We start from the raw sequence: 19,582 nt of genomic DNA, 5'->3' as shown, positions 1-19,582 counted from the left end.
CCCTTGCCTCACTGGACTTTGTCTACCTTTTTAGTTAACCGAGGGACACATATGGCAATGAGATAGATGGCCGTCGTAGCCGGTCAGAGTGGTTGGGAATAGTTCACCAAACCGGGCCGGCTACCAAAGAATTGGGTTCATGACCGCCGAATTAATCATCACAGACTCCAAAGACGTCGTCCCAGATCTCGTCACCAGATTCGCAATGGCTCCAGGGGATGTGGAGACAGCAAACAGGGCTGTTACAGTCGTGTTAGTAAGGCGGTCAGCCACGGCTATCCGGTGAATACTTACTCCGAGGCGCTGAGGTATTTCGAAGTTTTCAACCAATTGAATGTTGCCAACAGCCAACGGGTAGAAAGGTGAAGTAAAATCCTGTTCGCTGCTTGAAGCCGCTCGGCGTCCTGATCCAATGATAGGGGGAATTCAGCCACCTGATGCCGGAAACGTGGGGAAAGGGATCCCCGCATTCTCCTCAGCAGATCTTACATAAATGCCTCAGGATCACGGGGCTTTAGCCCCATTTTTGCAACCAAGTTCTATAAACAGGGACCAATCATAACCACTGTTAGGTAAAAGAAATGGGAAAACCGGTCCAGTCACTTGATCGCGTTACGTGATATTACCTAACGTGTTGGGGTGGACTTCCTCAAAGGAGTCTTGGCGACTGGGAGCGATCACCCTTGCGTTCTAGAATCTGGAACGAGCTACTGTTGGTCCACGACGTGACTCCAATCGTGGCCATGATTGACTTGAATGGCCTAACCGCCCAAGAAATGGCGATGCGGGAATTATGTCACCGCTGCACCATGGTTCCCTAAGTGGAAATATACCGAATTTGTTTCAAATAGCGTCATACCGATCTCCTGCCCCGGAAAATTCTTCAATTTGTATATAAAGAGCCAGTGTTCTCCGGATTTGAAGAGTAGTATTCATAGTTGATCCATTCAATCAATCACGATCTTCATTACATGATCTCTCCCGACTTAAGGTCATATCAGGTAAGGGAGATATCACATGTCCATCTATACAACTACTCAGTCACTAACTTTATGTCATAGTCTTTCTATCCTTCTTCAAAACCTACACGCACAATCATCACAATCATGCATGCAGAATCCTCCCAAGAATGGAAGTGCCAGTGTGGCCTTCCCGGTGTTCGTCTTTCCACAAACCCCGGCACATCGAACAGCCGCGCCTACTACAAGTGTGTCCCATGCAACCGCTTCCTAGGCTTCTGCCCCTGCACTACACCAGGCGGCAGGACGACCTCAACATGCCCTTGCAATGAGCGCCGTGGCTCCTCGTCAAGTCTTGACGAGGTCCCTCGTGGCATGCCCATCTTCTCTTCCGACAAGACAAGTTTCAACCCCCACAACCCTGAGCCCGGCTTTGATGTCGACTGGGAGGCAAATTGCAGCCCGGGTTTCATGGTTGCTCGGTTCAAGGCCCTTGGCCCCAACGACTGTTATTAAAGCGTGCATTTCTGTTTTCTTCTGATTTTATCAAGCCTGTATACTCGATGGTTATCAGTTGGGCCCAAGCTGAAACCTTCGAGTATGAAAAGTATATACCAACATTTGATCTTCTAGCGTCACTCATGAGAACTACCACGCAATGTTGATTAGCACATTGAAGTTGGTATGAAATCTGTTATTCTCTATCATAATCTTGTAATAGGGTCTTCTATCCTAGAGGAGCCACAAGCCAGCAATCAGACAAGTTAAGACTATTGCAACACAAACTCATTTCTTTTTCCCTTCTGTAAACCATTATTGTCTTCTTTTGGACATTCGAGTTCATCATCCTCTCGCTCATCGTGCTCGTATGAATCCCTGGCGCCCAAGTGAAAAGTTCCATTTCTGGCCTTGTGGGGCGGGAGCATACTCAATATAGATATAATCATCAGGTCTCCTCTTTGTACTAACCTCTACGGGATACGCGAATATATCAAAAAGGGGCCTGGACCAAGACAAGTCATAAATTTGAACTTTGTTGTTTAGAGCTCTTTTGCCCCTGTGTGATAAACAGGCACTACCCAGATCCAATCTGTAAAGCTACGAGCGGATAGCAATGTTCGGCTTGTGGCAAACAGAATAGAATAGCTTTCTTCATTGCATTTTTGAGAGCTTATCTCATTTTCATCTAGACTATCGGGCTATTCCCGGTATATCTTAGTCACCCAACTCATCCATCTCGGTTGGTCGAGGTTGTCGTGTTCCTATTCCCGTTCGGTTCTTGATATCCGAACAGATCGTCGATCCGATCAGCGCACACCTTCCTGAATGCTCATTGGTTCAGTTCACCTACTCCGCATCCGGATTTACGTCATTTGTCAAGGCCTCAGGGACATTGAGCCTTGTGGCGAAGTTAGCGGAAGATTACAATAGCAACTGCCCAGGTGACGAGATGAAATCACAGTAGAATTGTCGAATAAAATTTTAGCTACTAGAATTATCGGTATTCAGTTACACCTAGCAGCTGTTGAAAATATCCCGTCCAGGGGGAACTTGAACTTGTATACCATATATTTAAATCTTCAAAATGCGGTCGTTGTAAACTCGAAAATCCGTGGAACGGAACATTTGAAGCTCATAATCTTGAAGTTAAACGATGAAATGTCTGAAAATTGAAGACAAGTAATTTCAATGTTACTTTGACACATGCGTTGGGTAGTAGTAGGCTATCTTTTTCAAATTTCCTACCAATGTCGCTCATCGTCCACGCTCTAATATCCATCTGAGTCATATTCAAGTTCCAAGGGGCTGTGAAAAAGAAAGAAAACAGACAGTGCCTGGCAGTCCCCACACTGGAAACATTTTATTCACCAAGTTCACGTTCCATTTTTCAGAACCAAGAGGTTCTCTACCGGAGATACGCCCTTAATTTATAACTGAACCGTTCCTTGGAGCCTAGCCATGGGGAAACAGCAACAAATTCACTGCAATGCATTGACAGGCACTTCTGCCCTGCGGAATGTATTGTTAGTCATGGGTTATCCGTCCGAAAGTGGACGAATTCTTGCGATTCCTTCAAGGAATGTATGTTGAAAGGGGGAATTCCAACGCGAGGGCGCGGAAAGAATGCGCAAATTTTAGTGAACGGGACAGGCTAAGATTCAATGGATCTTATCAGATTCGGAAAATAAGTTTGCTTAGTGGAGATCTGATTAAAGTCTATCGAATCATGGGGCCAAATTCGATCCATTCAGACCCTTCACGACCCCGACACCGGCAGAGGTTAGTAAAGATGTGCAAGCCGACTGATAAAATGATTATAAAAAGCTAGGAACTGTCGCAGGAGTGCTCCTACGACACATCTCAACAACTGATATTCTCTTCAATTCCACCGTTGGTTATAGATTATACACCATAATGCAGATTTTCCACACCATAATAATTGCTGCTTTGGCTACCTTTGCCGCTGCAGGTATAGCGTGTGGTATGTGAATAATCACTTTTCAAAATAGTACAGCGTCTTGTTAACATACGTGTAGGAGGAACTACTTGCCCTGACGGCTACAACTGCGCGACGGGAATTGTCGGTGGGAATGGTCCTGTTGGCCCGTACTGCGCTCCAAACCCGTAAATTGAGCTTGGTATGGATCTTGACTTTTGTCGAAGGTAAGAACTGTCGGTTCAAAAGCCTTGTTCAATGTTTTTCTAATATCCCATACAGACGACTGCAAGCAGGTGCGGAAATTTGGAGAAGAGGGGATTCGTGAGATATTAAATGCAATGTTTTCAGATCTGATGTTATCCCACCCACCTTTTGCCTTCTACTATGCTTCATGCCTACGTGTGATACTAGAATGAAAGTATTTTCCTCTCGCTCTGGGTTGAGTTTAGTTGGACCTGTGGACATGCAAGGCAGCAATTAGCATAGCCCTACAATATATATCGAATTGTTGAATGATGTGAATTATGAGAATAAATAACTAATAAAACATTTCGTAGCCTAGGGGAAGCCACAAATATTAATTGGAACAGAAAGAATAAGGGAGAAAAGAAGCCAAAGGGTGACTTTTGGAATAGCGCTACCGCACGTCTCCTTGCTTTCCGGTCAGTCGCGTTGATACACCTTCAAAGTATTAATGCCCCAGTAGCTCTCAGAGAAGGCTGCAGGTGTACCTCGAACATAATCCACGCATGTTCTCGCTAATGGTGCACATTTGTTGCTTTGGGACCAGACAGAGCCCGCCCAGCTACCGCAAAAAGCCACATCGAAAACCTAGTACTGAAATATTAGGGTCCCACCTGGATGATATGATGAGAAGAAAAACAACTTACAATGTGTAAATTCTGGAACCGAGAGTCAATATCACAGCTCCCAGAAAAGCTTGCCACGGGAGGACCCCAGCGCGACGGGTCAGGATTCCCTGCTCGAATATCATTTGGAATATTAGAGCTGCTGAACCTCCAGACTTTGATAAAGTCACTTGTCCACTCGGTTGCAAAGACACCGCCGCCAGCGGCGTTGAAAGCATCACCATATGAATTGGCCTCGTTGTCAACAATGCCGCATCCTCCGCTACCAGCAGATCCAGTGGAATATATGTAGCAGTTCTCAGTGGCGATTTTGCCACTGAATCCAGAGCGCCGAATTGAACAGCCGTCTTCATTTGTATGTAAAGTAACTTCATTGTTGGGGCCTTCGTTCACACCCTCGATAATATCAATCTCGCCAGCGGTAGGTGGGTCTGTACCAACCATCCAGCTATACAGAATCATTTTATTAGCTTTTCATGGAATGGAAAGTTTCATTCTGATGGAGTGGATCTTCGAACTTACAAGGCAGGCCAGGTGCCACATACACTTCCTGGCATGTGAGCCAGGTCAAGTATAACGAGTCCATGATTATATTCTTGAAAACTTGTCAATCTTACACTTTGCCGACCGGTAGAATTGGCGATATTTCTGTTGTCAACACCGAGATAGGTTGTGTCCCCTTGTGATCTGATAATTCCTGCACGACGAGCCATAGATCTATCAATGTAATTCACGAATCCACTAGTTGGATCTGGCTCCTAAAGTCGAAATTGGAATTAGTTCAAGCCCTGAGCATATTGGAATCAAATTAAGTGAACGAACTGTGAAGAAATCAAATTTATCAAAGAATGAGTCGCCTTTCCCGTAGTCATCTTGCAGCCTATACGCAGCTGCGCTCAACCTCCCAAGAAGGCCAACGCCCACTAAAATGGATAAATGAAGCTTCATGTTTCTAAATATTGATTTCGACTTCAAAAGATAAAAGCAACCAAATCTCAAGCCCAGCTATGAGAAGAAAATAGTTGTTTAATTCGCGACCGTGATATACACCAAACAGGGTCCATTATATAGCAGAAAATATGAAACGGCTACTGCAGGACCTTGCATCAAATCTAAGCGCCGACCATTGTTGACTTACTCATGACAGGTACATATTAACTATCATTGGAACAGGTACCAGCGCCGAATCCCAAAGTGGAGTCGGCGAGTGAAGCTAATGGGGGCCAGCGGGTAATTTGTCGCCCATATGGAGTCAAGGGTTTATACACCGATCTCCTTTCACCATCGTAGCGATGCAGTAATACAGACAAATTCGTGATTCTAGAAGTTTTATCCTCCTCTTTTAAAGTTAGTGAAAGCTCAAGTTTTCCACTGACCGTTCGATAAAGATCCAGAAGAGAGTTTGTGTCCCATGCTCCCTCGGAAAACCCGACTTGACGGTAATAGGGCGCTAAAAAGGAAAGACACCTAAAACATCACGGATTTGAAAATTTGAAAATATAAATCGTTTGCTTTTGCTTTTTGTTCTGTTTTCAATGACACGAACGGGTCATTATCCATTGGTGTTGAGGTGCTATGACTTCAAGTTCGCGATACAACGCGATATACTGCCCGAGACAGAGAATGTGAACGTGACCGCATTACTGGTAAACAGTAATTTATGAAGCAGGGCTATGTAATAATCTTAGCGAATATCGCATGTATCCTGGATTCTCTCATGATAGACCCCAGGAGTCGATTTATCATAGTAAATTTAGCGTGCAGGATATCAATAGGGAACCTTGGAATAATATATACGGCATACTACTGTGGCTCGAGTATTATGCTTGAAGTTCATATCTGACGATTTATTTCAATAAGAAAGATATTTGGTATAGCGCATGAATATATTTAACTGGAGCACAGAGCATGTGCCATAGTACTAACTGACATATGCCATGAATCTTTGCTGCTACTAATTTACTTTGCTAGGATTGCCTCCACAATTTGCGCGTGGTGTAGTAGCACTTCATCTTTCTGTCGGCGGCCAATCAGCTGAACATGGCAAGGGGCATTTTCAACTTCTTTCGGTAAGTCTGTAGGCAGTAAGAACTTGCAATATTTGGTCAAACTTATCGAACGGCACTTACAGGGAGGCTTGTAATCCACTTTGCGAACATATTGGGCGTCTTCAGTCTCCTTTGATTGCCCGAAGGGGATGATACAGGCAGGACTCTGGAGATGATGGTTAGTACATGACATGACAGGTAAGGAGGAGACATACGTCAATAAGGTTAGCAAGAACAGTATATACTGGGATACCATAAGTATCGTGTGGGACTGCCGTACTCTGGTATCCCGGGCCAATGATCACATCAAGATTATTCTGTAAATAAATCCGACGCATACTAGCTGTAACCTCAGCCTTGACAACGTTCAGATCGAATAGGTCTCGAAGCCCTGGTTCGATGGCATTCCCTTCGACTTGGTAAGTATATTTCAACGACGCGATAAATGGCTCGCCACTATTGCGGATATGTTGGATCTGCGTTTGATCTGGATCAATGCGGAAAAATCGGAAAGAAGTATCAGCTGCGGATCCTATAAAGGGTACCTGGCCAGATAAATCAATGATCTTGTGACCAGCATCTGCAAGCTTTTGCACTGCGATCTTCAAATTCCGTTCCATGTTCGGATGCAGCGGTGTCTCAGGGTCTTCCGGCAAGACTCCAATCATCAAAGTCTCCGACCTCGTGGGTTCAATCCAAGGAAGTACCAGTGCCATATCGTCCATATCCTCGGTCGGATGGCCGAAAAGCATACGGAGGAGCATCTCTGCATCCCGCACCGAGTGACAGAGTGGACCAGCAACGGGCGCAATCCCGGTCATGCCTGGCCGGGAAGCACTTGTCTGACCCACATAGGAAACGCGACCGATGCTAGGCTTGTAGCCTACTGTTCCACAGCACAGAGCTGGAATCCTGATGGATCCAGCAATATCGGTACCGATCCCTATCAAAGACCCGCGAAGCGCGATCAATGCTCCTTCACCACCACTGCTACCCCCAGCGGTGAGGTTTGTGTTGTGAGGATTCAACACGCGTCCGAAGACATTGTTTTCGGAGTCGGCAGTCATCAAGGTCTGTGGTATGTTTGTTTTCACATAAAGAACGGCGCCCGCCTTGAGAAGAAAATGAACCAGAACAGAGTTCTCGGTAGCGGGTGGACGGTCCAAATAAGAGACGAATCCAATAGAAGAATGAACTCCCTTGACATTGAACGTGTCCTTCAGGCTGACTGGGACGCCGTGTAATGGTCCTATTGGCTTTCCGGTTGTTTTTAAGTGGTCGTCTAACTCCTTCGCTTGCGCCAGGGCTTGCGGGAACATGGTTTCCGTCAGACAAGATGTCAACTGCTGCGCAATAGCAGCTCGCTTGCAAAATGCGGTCGCGACATCAACAGCACTAAGCGCGCCGACGGCTAGCTTGTCTCGAAGGGCAGTGGCATCGGATATTTCTGTGATCGCAATCTCACTCTCACTCAGAACTCCACATTTTGCGGGGATATCAAGGACAGAAACGCCATTGCTTTTGGCAGCCGCTAGAATATCTTTGGACAACCTCCATTCCGCAGGGATCTTAGAGTCGGCTTCGGCGCGTTTTGCCGAGACTTTTTCTTGCCAGGGAAGATCAGTCATGATTGAGGTCGCAATGGTCAATAAATATAAAATAATCTATTTGCGATAGTTAGAAGATACCAAAAAACATGAAGCTGAATACTGATTCTTTTTATAGGTGTTTTGCTCATGTCGTACTATCTGCGGGGTCGCAGTATCTTGAGAGGCATATTGTATCGCGAGCCAATCATGTGCTTTTGCGCGCTGCCAAAAGTATAATATCGAACACGGCAATTCCCTGATATCAAACTCGGCATGTACGAATCATTAATCGACAAGCAAAGGAATCGCTTGGATCATTGGGGGTTCGTTATCGTCCTTGAATGAGGTTTCCGAAAGATCGAGATATGTGGCTCAGTTGGAAGCTTGGTGTTTGGTCTTGGGAAATTCAGTCCGAATGATGATTAGATGTGGGGTATTTCCCAGAACGCTATCTCACACTCTCCTAGTTGACATTCTAGGGAACTTGAAGACAAACAACCATTTTCTGACATTGTCTTCCTTTTAACTTGGTCTTCATCGCAAACCTTTTTTCTTTCCCCTTGGAGGCTCCACGACACGCCTCTCCGGCCTTGACAGAGTCTTTCTGATAATGAAGAGCTCGAACTAGGAACAAGATATGGCTTGTGCGAAGCGAGATGTGGGTTTTGTTATCGAGCAACTTGAACATCGCACTCGACAGCTTGGCGCATATTGGATTCAGTGAAACTGTCTTTCTCACGGAATCCTCAACAGCTGTTGGCAGGACTGCAAATACCCTATGTGAAATTCTCTTTGCCTTTTCATGATTCCACAACAACATCGGCCAAACTTGCCCATAAATGAGGCGGAAAGACTTCCAGCGCTCACAGCCACAATGGCATTGGTACATGCCAAAAATGCGTCACCACCGACAGATAAATTTTGCGCGACAGTCTGGATCGCCGAACTCTCAGAGAGGACTTGCAAAACCTGTCCACGATTCTGTCAGTGTTCAAACTTGGCGTTCTCTTCCCTCCTCCCTCGGTCAGACGTTATCGAAAAGAATGACAAAGATCTCTTTCGCGTTACCTTCAGCACACAAAAAGAAATGGTCTACGTTTGAATACAATCGGAACTAGCCCTCTCCGAAATGGGTTCACACAACCTTGGAAGCGTATCCTGCTTCAAATGCCTCCACTATCTATCTGATTTGCAAAATTCAGCAAGATATCCAATGCTTTAATAAAGCTCCCATTACATACGACCACAGGGTGTGGAGAACAGGGCTTCCCGTCCGCTCAGCCGTACTTAAGCCACACGCCGGTCAGTTAGTAGTATGGTGGGTGACCACATGCGAATCCTGACTGTTGTATGTTTTTTTTTCACCCATCTTTTGTGATTCGTTCGGAAATTCCCCTTGCCGCCCTACTCTTCAACCCGTTCAGCCTTCTTCACCTGAATACCCTGAACACCAATGTTCTGCACCTGAATATCCAGTACGTGCCCGAAGAGCTGACGTGTCCCTCCCCTCCCCATCCTGACTTCTACCATTTTCATTCCGAATCCTCATAATAGAAATAGGCCGACCAGTGCCTCCAGAACATATCCCGTATTCTAATTGACGTTTGTTTATATCATTCTTATTTTGCTAGAAATATATCTTATGAGTTCAGAACGGATAGTTATGACATTTATTATGAGTCAGCTTGTAATTACATGATTCCAGTATTATCCAAGTTCGCTTACTTGCTCGTGTCTCGGCGGAACTCTGACCACCAACAAGAATGGGAAAGAGAAAAGTATCACCGAAGTTTTGGAGCGTAAAGAACTGAATTGATGCTTTTTTATGGTGAAGAGAAGATATTTGATTCTCAATTATTGAATAAAGGGGGGAAAACATTTTTCATTGCTAGTCTAAGCAACTTGACTCTGCTCGTGCCAATACTACCTTGAAGAGGGCTGAATAGAGCGACCAGCTCTGTGTCCCAAACTAAGAGCGTTAGTTGGTAACTGGCAGACCGATGTTGCTTTTATCCATGTGTTATGAGGAGCATGTTCATCACTATTAAACATAGGAAGGCGTTGATTGTGGCCAAGGCACGGCCCGTGGGGGCCGAAAGGTGGGGACGTGCGGAGGGGTTCTCCTGCTTAAAAAACTTTCAGTTTCTACTATCCTTCAACTTGGTCATATGAAGAACATATTCGTGCATAATACCCGGACGAATCGGAGAGCATTAGGCTCCAGGTGCAATTTTCGCTTTATTGTACTTCTATCGCTCCTCCCAGGTTCTGCCTAGCTGGCAAGACCGGACGATCGTGGTATAATCGCACAGACTGGCCCGTGTACTCGAATCTGAATTGGCAGTTGGGCCGACCACCCCTTCTGCCGCTCGATGGGCTCCACAGGGCTGTACTGCTTGTGAGTCTACAGGGGTCGGTTGATATACGGACGCGGAAGACCAGATGCTACAATTATTTCAAGTAATTGGCTAGCACCTATTGCACCTCCTCTTCAAATCAAGCGAAGTTGATAGAGGCCACATTGAGACGTCAAATGATTACCAACCGATCCGTCACCACATCCACAGCTCTTACCTTCTGATTCATTTTCAATTCTCCATAGCGCAAGCAAACCGGTGACAGAATGGGAGGTGCCCCATATAGCTCGGCGGCCTGCGCGAACTGCAAAAAACGCAAAATTAAAGTAGGTGCAGGCTCTGAGCCTCGTCAGCTGTCCTATAATTAACCCATCGCACTAGTGTGATTTGCAAAAACCCGAATGCGGGCGATGCAGCCGGCGAGGCATTTCATGTCCAGGTTATCCAGGGAAGCCCTTCAAGCCGAGCATTTGGCAATTAGTCTACCAGAGCCAGAGAGAGAACACTCCTCTCCACAACCGACATATTTCATTTCCTGGCGTTGTGCCCTGTGGCCCCGAAGCGCGAGTGCAGATATCTTCTTCGTTTATCCGAAACTACTTTTCAGCCAATTTAACGGGCGCTATAGCCGTTGAGCCGTCATACCATATATTGTCCAATCTTCTGGGACTCGCTAATAAATCTGCAATGCTCGAAAATGCTATTTCAGCACTTTCCTGCGTGTATCTCGGTAAAATCAAACACGACGAGTTTATGATACGATATGGTATTGAGCTGTACAACAAGGCGATTTCCCAGTTAGCAAGAATGCTCAGTCAGAATTCTGTGAATGTTGAAACTTTATACGCAACAATTGTTTTCCAAACACTAGAGGTATGAGACTCAGTTTGCTGCATCTGTGGAAACTAATTACTGAAATGACTAGGCGATATACTGCTCATATGGCCTCAGGGCTTGGATCTCACATGCGGAAGCGACCGGTAAACTGTTTCAACGGTTTCATAAGAGTCTCACGGGAAGTCCCATTGAACAGGCCATATACGACCATCAGAAACTTGCCCTTGTATGCGATGAAGAATACTATCTCATAGGACTATGTTATGGCTGCTGATGTCTTAGTAGATTTACAGCGCTGCCACAGCATCGGATTTTACACGAAATTACAATCGCGTCTTGCATACCCAGCTAGTCAGTCCGCTGGATGAGATTTTCGAGCTCTACGTGGGCATCTCGTCATTGATTAATGAAGTTAACCGCGTCGCATTCTCCGACAATAAGGCTGCTCAAAGAATACTAGCTGCCTGCCTTGCTCAGAGGGAAAAGATCTCCCAATGGTACGTTCAGCGAGGACATATACTGGGACAGTATCCTTCCAGCTATTCTGCCGACAGCTTATCGCACACTGCACCATCATCTATTGATTTGTTTGGTCTTCCATATAATTTTGTCAACCTAGACACTGCACGGCTCTATATTCTCTACTGGACCACATGTCTACTTGCCGAACTTCTGGTATATAAAGTTTCAGCTTCTATGATTTCTCCGCGTGATGGTCGACAAAGAGCGAATGCCGAGATACGAGAACTACGAAATACTGAACAATGTCTGATCGCGGAGTCCTACGCTGATGAAATTTGTCGGTGTTTGCAGTACTGTCTGCAACCCGAAACGAACGCATGTGGTGTGCATATTATAGTTGCTAGCCTGAACCATGTTTATAAACCTTATGCGCTGCTACGACGACGAGAAAAGTTTCAATGGTGTCAAGATGCCTTCAAAGCTATCTCTAATCGGGGATTAGCCTTGGCATCTATTTTGAGTCACGCGGGTCGGGATGTATGGCATTTTCACGAAGGTTCAAATGGCCCACAGTCCACCCAGATACCTTTACAAGACACGATTGAACCCCCTCTTATACCGAATAAAGATGACTCTGTGAAGCTACTTCTATTGCAGATGGGAAAGGGAAGAAGAACCATTGAATAGCGCTTGTTCTGGATTGGTAAAGGCCTTTTGGTGGGGGAATTTGTATCGAGATCTGACTTTGCTTTGCTTTCAGCTTCATTTGCCTGCACCCTCAGCCTTGTGTCACTAAGATTGCATTTTGAAATCATCATCATAAATTTTTCATCGAAAAAGCGGAATACTAAAGTGTTTTCTGAATTCTTGTTGGTCGCTTTTAATGGCACCATGCGGAAGCATTCAGAAACCATGGAAAATCAAGTTTCTTTTTCCATTGATCGTAGGCGCTGGAAGGGGAATCTCTCATCCTCGTTGATGTCCTGTGATTGTATCTTTTTCCATCGAGCACCAACACGGAAGATTCGAAGATCGTCATAATGGCTTCAAATTAAAGAGGGCATATATGCATTCCCATAGCCCAGATCATGTTCTGCAACGACTGTGTGCTTTATAAGCCCTGAAAAGTACTCAAAACCAGAGACGGAGACAATGGGAATACTATGGAGTGGATCAGCCCGTATGCCTCGGACAGTCAAATGCCCTTTGCCAGTTGCTCGCCGCTCATTGTGCGCGACAAATTCCAGCACATTCACTTTAGGCTCCTACTGGAGACCCCTGCCTTGAGAATGGGGATATGCTTTGATCTCAAACTTAGAGCCTTTGCCAATTTGGGGCGGGAGGTCGTCGCCACATTCCATCTCGACCTCGACCAGACGTACACCATTGCGTTCCGCGAATCCGTATCGACAGTTGCCAGAACGCCAAAGTCGGGTGGCACCGGTCTTCTTGGCCTCACCCCAGACTTCGCGACCCCATGTCTCAGGCGTGTCATCGTTGATGAGGATCAGCAAAACAATACTTGCCTGTGATACATTTGAACTTTGTATCCAGCGTTGCGAGCGTACAGTCAAACTCCCCGGACAGAAAGCTTTCCACTGTCGATACGAGGAAAGTTCCAGTGGGCTCATCTGCGGGTTCAAAGCCCGGTGGCAATACACTCATCAAGTACTCAAACGTAGTGTGAAAAGGCACAGCAATACCATCTGGCTTAGAATTTTTTTTTCCCATATAGTAACTTCTTCGGGGAAAGCGACATAGGAAATTTTATCGGAAGAGGACAGAGTACTTAGACAAGTGAGGAAGAATGGAAATAAAACCGTAAATTTGGATTAAATCCAAGCAGATTGAACTTGCTGAGAGAGCAATGGGCTCGTCTTTTTATAGTCACGGGGCCAACCTCCATATTAACATGGCGGCGGTCATTTCCAGATATTTCCCATTTTGGAGAAAAGGTTGAGGTCCCCGAAGATCCATAGTCTCCACAGAGAAATTCAGATAACAAATCAGTCGATTTAATGCGAGGTGTTTGCCCAATGAGAACAGAGTCCGAATAGTTCCAAGGTTGCCGCAAGCACACGAACATCAGATTTGGGATGCCAAAACAGTAGATCCAGTTTTATGATGGTTAGGCAATCTAACCGGAAGGTAAAATCACCCATTCTCACATCATCGTTTATTTGAGTGATTGATATCTGACTTAAGCTAGGATATCTATCTAATGACTAACCTTCCAAGTTGAGGTTTTCGGATATATTACGGTTGGCTAAGTATATCCCTTGTCGGTCTAAATTTGATTCTCGCGAAACCTTTTCCTTCGCCAAAATGTGCAAGTGCTACTTCTGTCTGCGTGCCTTACATCTTCGGGGAGGCTTCAGGTGAAGAATATACAGGTGGCTGAACTGCGGCCTAAATGCGGCCTGAAGCCCCACTGAAGGGGGCGGCGGGTCGCCACGACAAATCCATGGGCGCTAGGTGAGCTCGGCCATACTTTTGGTTATTGTATGTTTTTTTTTTGGTTCTTTTTGTTATTTGTTGGTTAATGCCCATTGCCGCTCTTTTTTCACCTCGTTTTTGGCATGTTTTTTACTAGTTGTGGGTTTGAAATTTATTTCTTCTTATATTTCCTTTCCCAACCACCTTACAGCGTCCATAATTTCCGATTCATAGCACCATATAGTACGTATTATGGGCAGTCAAATCTTACATATTATCTGCCAAGAAATGGGCAATGGGTAGCCCACGGGCGAGGCCTACCAAGGCTTCAATATAATCACATGCAATCGCGCGCATTTCATAACATATGCAGAAATCTACCATGCATACACCTTCAAAGCTTTGAGACTTGAGAGGGCGGTGCTGATGAATTTGTCAACCATGTACCTTTGCTGTAGTCATAAGAGGTGGAGCAATAGAAGCGATTCGTTATCGAATCCAGCTGTGACATATCCCTACTCTCCACTGGCGTCTTATGCACGCTCAAGACTGGAGATGAAGGACTTCCATTGGATTGATACCACCACTGGACAATATTCGAAGGCTGATATGAAGCACCCATATTGAGGCCGAGCTCAACCGGATCGACGAAAATCTGCGTGCGTCAGTAAATGGATATTGAGAATCCGGCGAGAAGTTGGAATACCGGATCGAATCCAGATGTCTTTCGGTCGTACAAGCCCATCACGATAAAAACGGGCTCTTTGGCGCTTGCTTTATACCCATTCCGACTAATGTGAAGGCATTTGGAACCCGAGTCTTTGGTTGATGGAGTCCAAAACCCAGATGTAGATAAATCAAAGGCCTGCCCAACCTCGCAGCGCTGCCAAGTGCCGCTCAGATCCAAATCGCTGTTAGACCACAGGCCGCTTTTGTGGGGTAGTTCACGACACCAATTCAAGCCGTAAATGGGCTCCCAAACTATAGTTCGACGAGGGCTTCGGTGGAGGGATTTCCAAATCAGATTGGTGAGAGGCTGGCCTTCGCTATTCAGCACTGTGTGTGCTATGTAGAGCTCGAGGTTTGCGCGAACAATCCAATCCGTGTCGCTTTCATTCTGCCAGAATTCTATAATCCGATCCAAAACTTTGACGATCGTCATGTCTTTGAGTAAATTGTATGTGATTTTTCAAGATCGTTAGGGAAAGTTAGATGCTGGTGATCGTAGTGGATCCAGGATCTAAACTGATAGAGGGTGGGCGACTATTGTTAATTATAGCCAACCGAGGACTCCATATAATCCGGATAAATACCTATTCCAGAACGTCTTGAATATAGACTATCCGACAGCTGTTAAGAAGCTTATCTACCGAAGTGGAGTGCAGAAAATGAATGAAATTGGCTACGGAAGTGAAAGGCACTACGTAGGGCGATTCAGAGAAGATGAAGTGTGGGGGCCCCGCCAAGGACCTGGGCTATTTATAATCCGGCCCGCCGGACCGCGTCAATAAACAGTGTCATTCCAGCCGATCTCTTATGCTCCCCGCGTTACAGCTTCTCTTCAAGGCTTCAACTGGCACGGATTCCGTGCGGCATCAGACAGAGCCCTCCATGTTACACTAATTTTGATATTCAGCTTGCTTGAATTGGTCAAAGAAAGATCCTACTACTTACGGACGGTCGTGGTCCAAGTGCCTTTCCTGTAGTCGAAAATCGACTTCTTCTTCCAGCTCTGAGTAGCAGGATCGGGGCCAGAGTAATCAGCAGTTTCGATCTTAGTTGAGTGCTTGGTGAATACGGTTCCCTGCTTGGATCCCGCCTCATACCACCACTGGATCTGCTCCTGCGGCTGGAATGTCGCAGTGGCATTTAGGGGGATGCTGCTTGGATCCACAAAAATAGGATCAAACCCGCCCGACGCGTTTTGGACGCCAATGACGATTCTGATGCCCTCGGGGTTTTCCGCCGAGTAGTTATTGACGCCGATCATCATGCTGTTGGGATCAGGCTGGCTGGCGGAGGTGGTAAAGAAGCCCGAGGAGGCGATGTCAACAGCTTGGCCGACGTTACATTGCATCCAGTTACCTTGGGCGGTGATAGAGATGCCATTGGCGGGAACGTCGCTGGTCCAGTTGAAGCCGTACACGGGCTTCCATTTGATATCCACGAAAGGGGAAAGGGTCTTGGAGCGCCAGACCGTGTTGAAGATGACTAGTGAATATGTGAGCCATTGCAGCAACCTGAGGATCGGAGTTACTTACGCTTTCCATTTGCGATCACACTCTTGGCGACATGGAGCTGATACTGATTATTGCTCAAGAGGGGCATGTTGAGCTGGTCAATTGCGACTGTCAATTGACGCTCATCGGGTGCGATTGGGATAGACATAATTATAACTGAAGGTTATTGATATCTCGATTTCTTTGGTGTTTTGCTCAGCTGAGTTGCTCGAGGAAGTTGGAATGAACATTGAAGACTGATGGAAACTGCGGCCTTTTATATCTGTTCTCTCTGTGCCCAGGTGGGCATAAAGATACAGACACATGCGGATGATTTCAACGTAGTAACTGGTCGCGGCGCTGCAAAGTAGCACTGCCTCTATTGAATACCTGAAGTCACGGCTAGCTCACTCAGCCTCGGTAGGGTTCTATAACAATCTGGCCACTGAAGAATAAGAAGTTATACTCTCAACCTCGATTTGTGATTGTTCTTCAAGCCCTGCATGCACCATGTGGCCGACATCCAACCAAATGACTAGAATGGTTCTAGGGCTACTTCGACTGACACGAACCGTCTCTTCTATTTACCGGTCATTAAAAACAGAGCAAAAAGAGCCGAAGTGTGCGACGGCGTCTCCAATTCGTCTCTATCGTCCCTATATGTCATTAACTACAGATTTGAGTCTTTTCCACTGCAATTCCGTCTCTCAGCTCGCATTGTCAAACGCCACCTAATGTCTACACACTGATATTCAAGTAGATGTTGACGAACTCAGCGAATATCATGTGGAAATTGTTCACCTGCAGAATTAGTACTAGATCTTCAGCTTTCAACGTGATACGCCACTTGAGGTCTGGATGTTGAATACGAAAGCGGCGTCGAGGAAATACACGAATTTTATCCAGACCTCGTTTCCGCAGGATTGGTCCTACCTTTCACTTTGCAGCAATAACGCCGCCAAGGAGCTAGAAGTCTCGTTCTGCAGTGACCCGTGCAACTTATCAGGGATTATTAAGATCCTCTTTACTCATATGGTTAGTGCCACATTTGCAGCTGTCAGTAAGAAAGCTATCAAATCTCCTCGAGCTCTGCTGGAAACCCTAAAACTACCAAGCAGCAATACATCGAAGTGCCTTGCACCGACTGCTTTCTTTGCTTATTGGAAAAGATGCCTTGACTGGAGCAAGGCAAGAGTATATGTACTTTCCAACCCAAAACAGGGTACAAAGCATTCAAATGGGATAACTCATTAACTCACATTCAAAGTAATTTAACGTAGATGGCTGGGAATAGTGGGCCTCTATCGGGGGCAGATTACACATAAAGTTATGCGGGGGATCGGCTACAATCACCCTCTATAAGATCAACCGATATTCATAGTAGGGCAGTTCTTCAGATGTCGAATGGACTCACGTCAGACCTGGAAACTTACACCGAATAAGTCGTACCTGGCAGGTCCCATGAAGGTCATGTGGCCCACACGCATCAATTGCCTGAATTGAAAATGCAGAAGTGCTAAATGAAAATATACTTCAAAAAAGACGGAGTGAATAAATTTAGCGGTCGGGTATATTAACGGGTTCACTAAACTTTATTCTTAATCAGGTTGAGGAGTACCAAGCCATATTCCTAAACCACCAATGAAAGATCCAGATACTAATCCTAAGTAGGCATCCTAAAGATATTACAAGAACTAATAAGAGCCACAATTTGTGATAACGGTAGTCGAGCCGACTAGCCCTATTGAACTAGAAAGCTATTCAAGAAGAATTCACGTCAGCTGGGATTTGTGAACGCGGGGTTGGTTGTTTGAGCTGAACTCGACTTCCACGGCCCACACAGGTTCTTTGATTAAATCAATAATTGGAATATTGTCTACTGTATGGTCGTGGAGCCTTAATGGTATTTGAAATACTAGCTCCTACACTAATGTTTTGACCAGGGAAGTTAGAAGCCATTTTATCAAAGTATGATTGATTACCTTCAAATCGTATTTCTCATGAAACTACCATGTATACAAACAAAATATTCGAAAAGTAGTCTCTCTGCGCATGGATCATACATGCATTCGTTGCAAGAAGGAGGCTTTGGCACCTCAAGTGCTCAGCCTAGAGGCCCCAGGAGAGCTGAAATCTTTTGAGTCTAGTCACCGTAGTCACACGCATTAGGCACAGGCTAGACGCTTCGTGAGCGTGCGCTGGTGAATGTTTATTCTTCCACTATCGCTTGCACTTGCCCACACTCAACTGCCAGTGGTTATCTACAGAAGTCCTAGGGTAAGACTCATCCAGAGATATCTACCCCCATGAATGAGGTAATAATTTGCATATAGTACTCAGCGGAATGTGGCTCGCTCTTGTCTCTCAAGCACACAGTCCGGCATATATAGAGCTTTGTTCGCTTCTCCGATCATCAAAGGGCTTGTTATATCTCTGAAGAACACGCTCATAATGTCAGGCCCTACTGTGCCTCCTGTTCCGCTTTCTTTTATTGACGCGGTGTACGTCTCTAAAGTTGAATGCCCTCTCCATGACCACTACATCAATCCTCCGCAAATATGGTTTTCCTCCGGGGAAAGCCCTGTCTGGTCTTCAACGGGAAGCCCAACCAAATTCACGCCTGTCGCCGTCTACAGAAACACCACCTTTCGTGTAGTACTCATGGCAGCGTCTTTGGCACCCATCAAAGCCCTCACGCCTCCTCTGACGCTTGTAGGGAAGTCAGGAGAATGGACAGTCTTCAATTCAGAAAAGAAACAAACGGTTGAAGACTTAGTTAATGATCTTGTTGTGGATCAACCCAGCGTCAGTGGCACAGCCAAGCCTTTACCATGGGGACTCAGTTCAAACGTCACCTGGATACTGAGCGGAAACGACCCAAAGCAGCCTACCTATACATGCGAAATTGAAGCTGAAGTCCACGTTTTCCCACCTAATCTCCCTAATTATGTTGTTCGAGGTGGAATCCCTGTGCGGCTTATGTCGCTCAAAGCTTTGTGGCCCAGCTGGATGAATAGTGCAGCTACCGATTGGGCTGCATTTGTGGTTAACGCAATATTCAATGACCCACTCCTGGAGTACGAGACATGGAGCGGGTCTTCCAAGTACACAAGCGGAATTATTACAGGCCTCGCATCAGATCTTGCTAATGACAGGGGCCTGGGGCTATGGCTTGATCTTTGGCTCACTGATATGCTGGATCTCAATATGGTCAAGACACAGATGAACTGCTATGATCTGGCATGTCTTGTGCAAGTCTTGGTCTCTCTCGGTACCGACGCAGTGACTGGGAAGGGTCCGCGCGAAATTCATGAAGCCGTATGGATATATCAAAGACACCAAGCTCATTGGGAGGATTGATCCGCG

General features: G+C 45.8%; 8 protein-coding genes across 8 annotated transcripts; 4 read left to right on the top strand and 4 right to left on the bottom strand.

The window, feature by feature from the left end:
• Positions 1–1,106: 1,106 nt before the first annotated feature.
• Positions 1,107–1,475, top strand: N7478_011981 (uncharacterized protein; the record flags this gene model as incomplete). The annotated part of the gene is made up of 1 exon (XM_056928195.1): positions 1,107–1,475. The coding sequence occupies one exon, from the start codon at positions 1,107–1,109 to the stop codon at positions 1,473–1,475; it is 369 nt and encodes a 122-aa protein (XP_056773922.1).
• A 1,899-nt stretch (positions 1,476–3,374) lies between these two features.
• Positions 3,375–3,724, top strand: N7478_011980 (uncharacterized protein; the record flags this gene model as incomplete). The annotated part of the gene is made up of 3 exons (XM_056928194.1): positions 3,375–3,441; positions 3,470–3,584; positions 3,679–3,724. The coding sequence occupies 3 exons, from the start codon at positions 3,375–3,377 to the stop codon at positions 3,722–3,724; spliced, it is 228 nt and encodes a 75-aa protein (XP_056773921.1).
• Positions 3,725–4,062: 338 nt separating this feature from the next.
• N7478_011979 (endo-1-3(4)-beta-glucanase) lies at positions 4,063–4,825 on the bottom strand (the record flags this gene model as incomplete). Its single annotated transcript, XM_056928193.1, has 3 exons — positions 4,063–4,230; positions 4,290–4,716; positions 4,791–4,825. 3 exons carry the CDS (start codon positions 4,823–4,825, stop codon positions 4,063–4,065), a joined length of 630 nt encoding a protein of 209 aa, XP_056773920.1.
• Positions 4,826–6,227: 1,402 nt separating this feature from the next.
• N7478_011978 (putative general amidase) lies at positions 6,228–7,944 on the bottom strand (the record flags this gene model as incomplete). Its single annotated transcript, XM_056928192.1, has 3 exons — positions 6,228–6,343; positions 6,398–6,482; positions 6,532–7,944. The coding sequence occupies 3 exons, from the start codon at positions 7,942–7,944 to the stop codon at positions 6,228–6,230; spliced, it is 1,614 nt and encodes a 537-aa protein (XP_056773919.1).
• Positions 7,945–10,949: 3,005 nt separating this feature from the next.
• N7478_011977 (uncharacterized protein) lies at positions 10,950–12,248 on the top strand (the record flags this gene model as incomplete). The annotated part of the gene is made up of 3 exons (XM_056928191.1): positions 10,950–11,135; positions 11,188–11,325; positions 11,385–12,248. The coding sequence occupies 3 exons, from the start codon at positions 10,950–10,952 to the stop codon at positions 12,246–12,248; spliced, it is 1,188 nt and encodes a 395-aa protein (XP_056773918.1).
• A 578-nt stretch (positions 12,249–12,826) lies between these two features.
• N7478_011976 (uncharacterized protein) lies at positions 12,827–13,192 on the bottom strand (the record flags this gene model as incomplete). Its single annotated transcript, XM_056928190.1, has 1 exon — positions 12,827–13,192. One exon carries the CDS (start codon positions 13,190–13,192, stop codon positions 12,827–12,829), a length of 366 nt encoding a protein of 121 aa, XP_056773917.1.
• A 1,469-nt stretch (positions 13,193–14,661) lies between these two features.
• On the bottom strand, positions 14,662–16,385 carry N7478_011975 (uncharacterized protein; the record flags this gene model as incomplete). Its single annotated transcript, XM_056928189.1, has 3 exons — positions 14,662–15,125; positions 15,672–16,208; positions 16,259–16,385. The coding sequence occupies 3 exons, from the start codon at positions 16,383–16,385 to the stop codon at positions 14,662–14,664; spliced, it is 1,128 nt and encodes a 375-aa protein (XP_056773916.1).
• Positions 16,386–18,667: 2,282 nt separating this feature from the next.
• Positions 18,668–19,576, top strand: N7478_011974 (uncharacterized protein; the record flags this gene model as incomplete). The annotated part of the gene is made up of 1 exon (XM_056928188.1): positions 18,668–19,576. One exon carries the CDS (start codon positions 18,668–18,670, stop codon positions 19,574–19,576), a length of 909 nt encoding a protein of 302 aa, XP_056773915.1.
• Between the last annotated feature and the right edge of the window lie 6 nt (positions 19,577–19,582).

This window comes from Penicillium angulare, assembly GCF_028827245.1.
Source record: "Penicillium angulare strain IBT 27051 chromosome Unknown utg000009l_segment0_segment0, whole genome shotgun sequence".
Classification (NCBI taxonomy): domain Eukaryota; kingdom Fungi; phylum Ascomycota; class Eurotiomycetes; order Eurotiales; family Aspergillaceae; genus Penicillium; species Penicillium angulare.
Note: the sequence above shows the minus strand (reverse complement) of the source record. Positions and strands in the feature narration are given on the sequence as shown.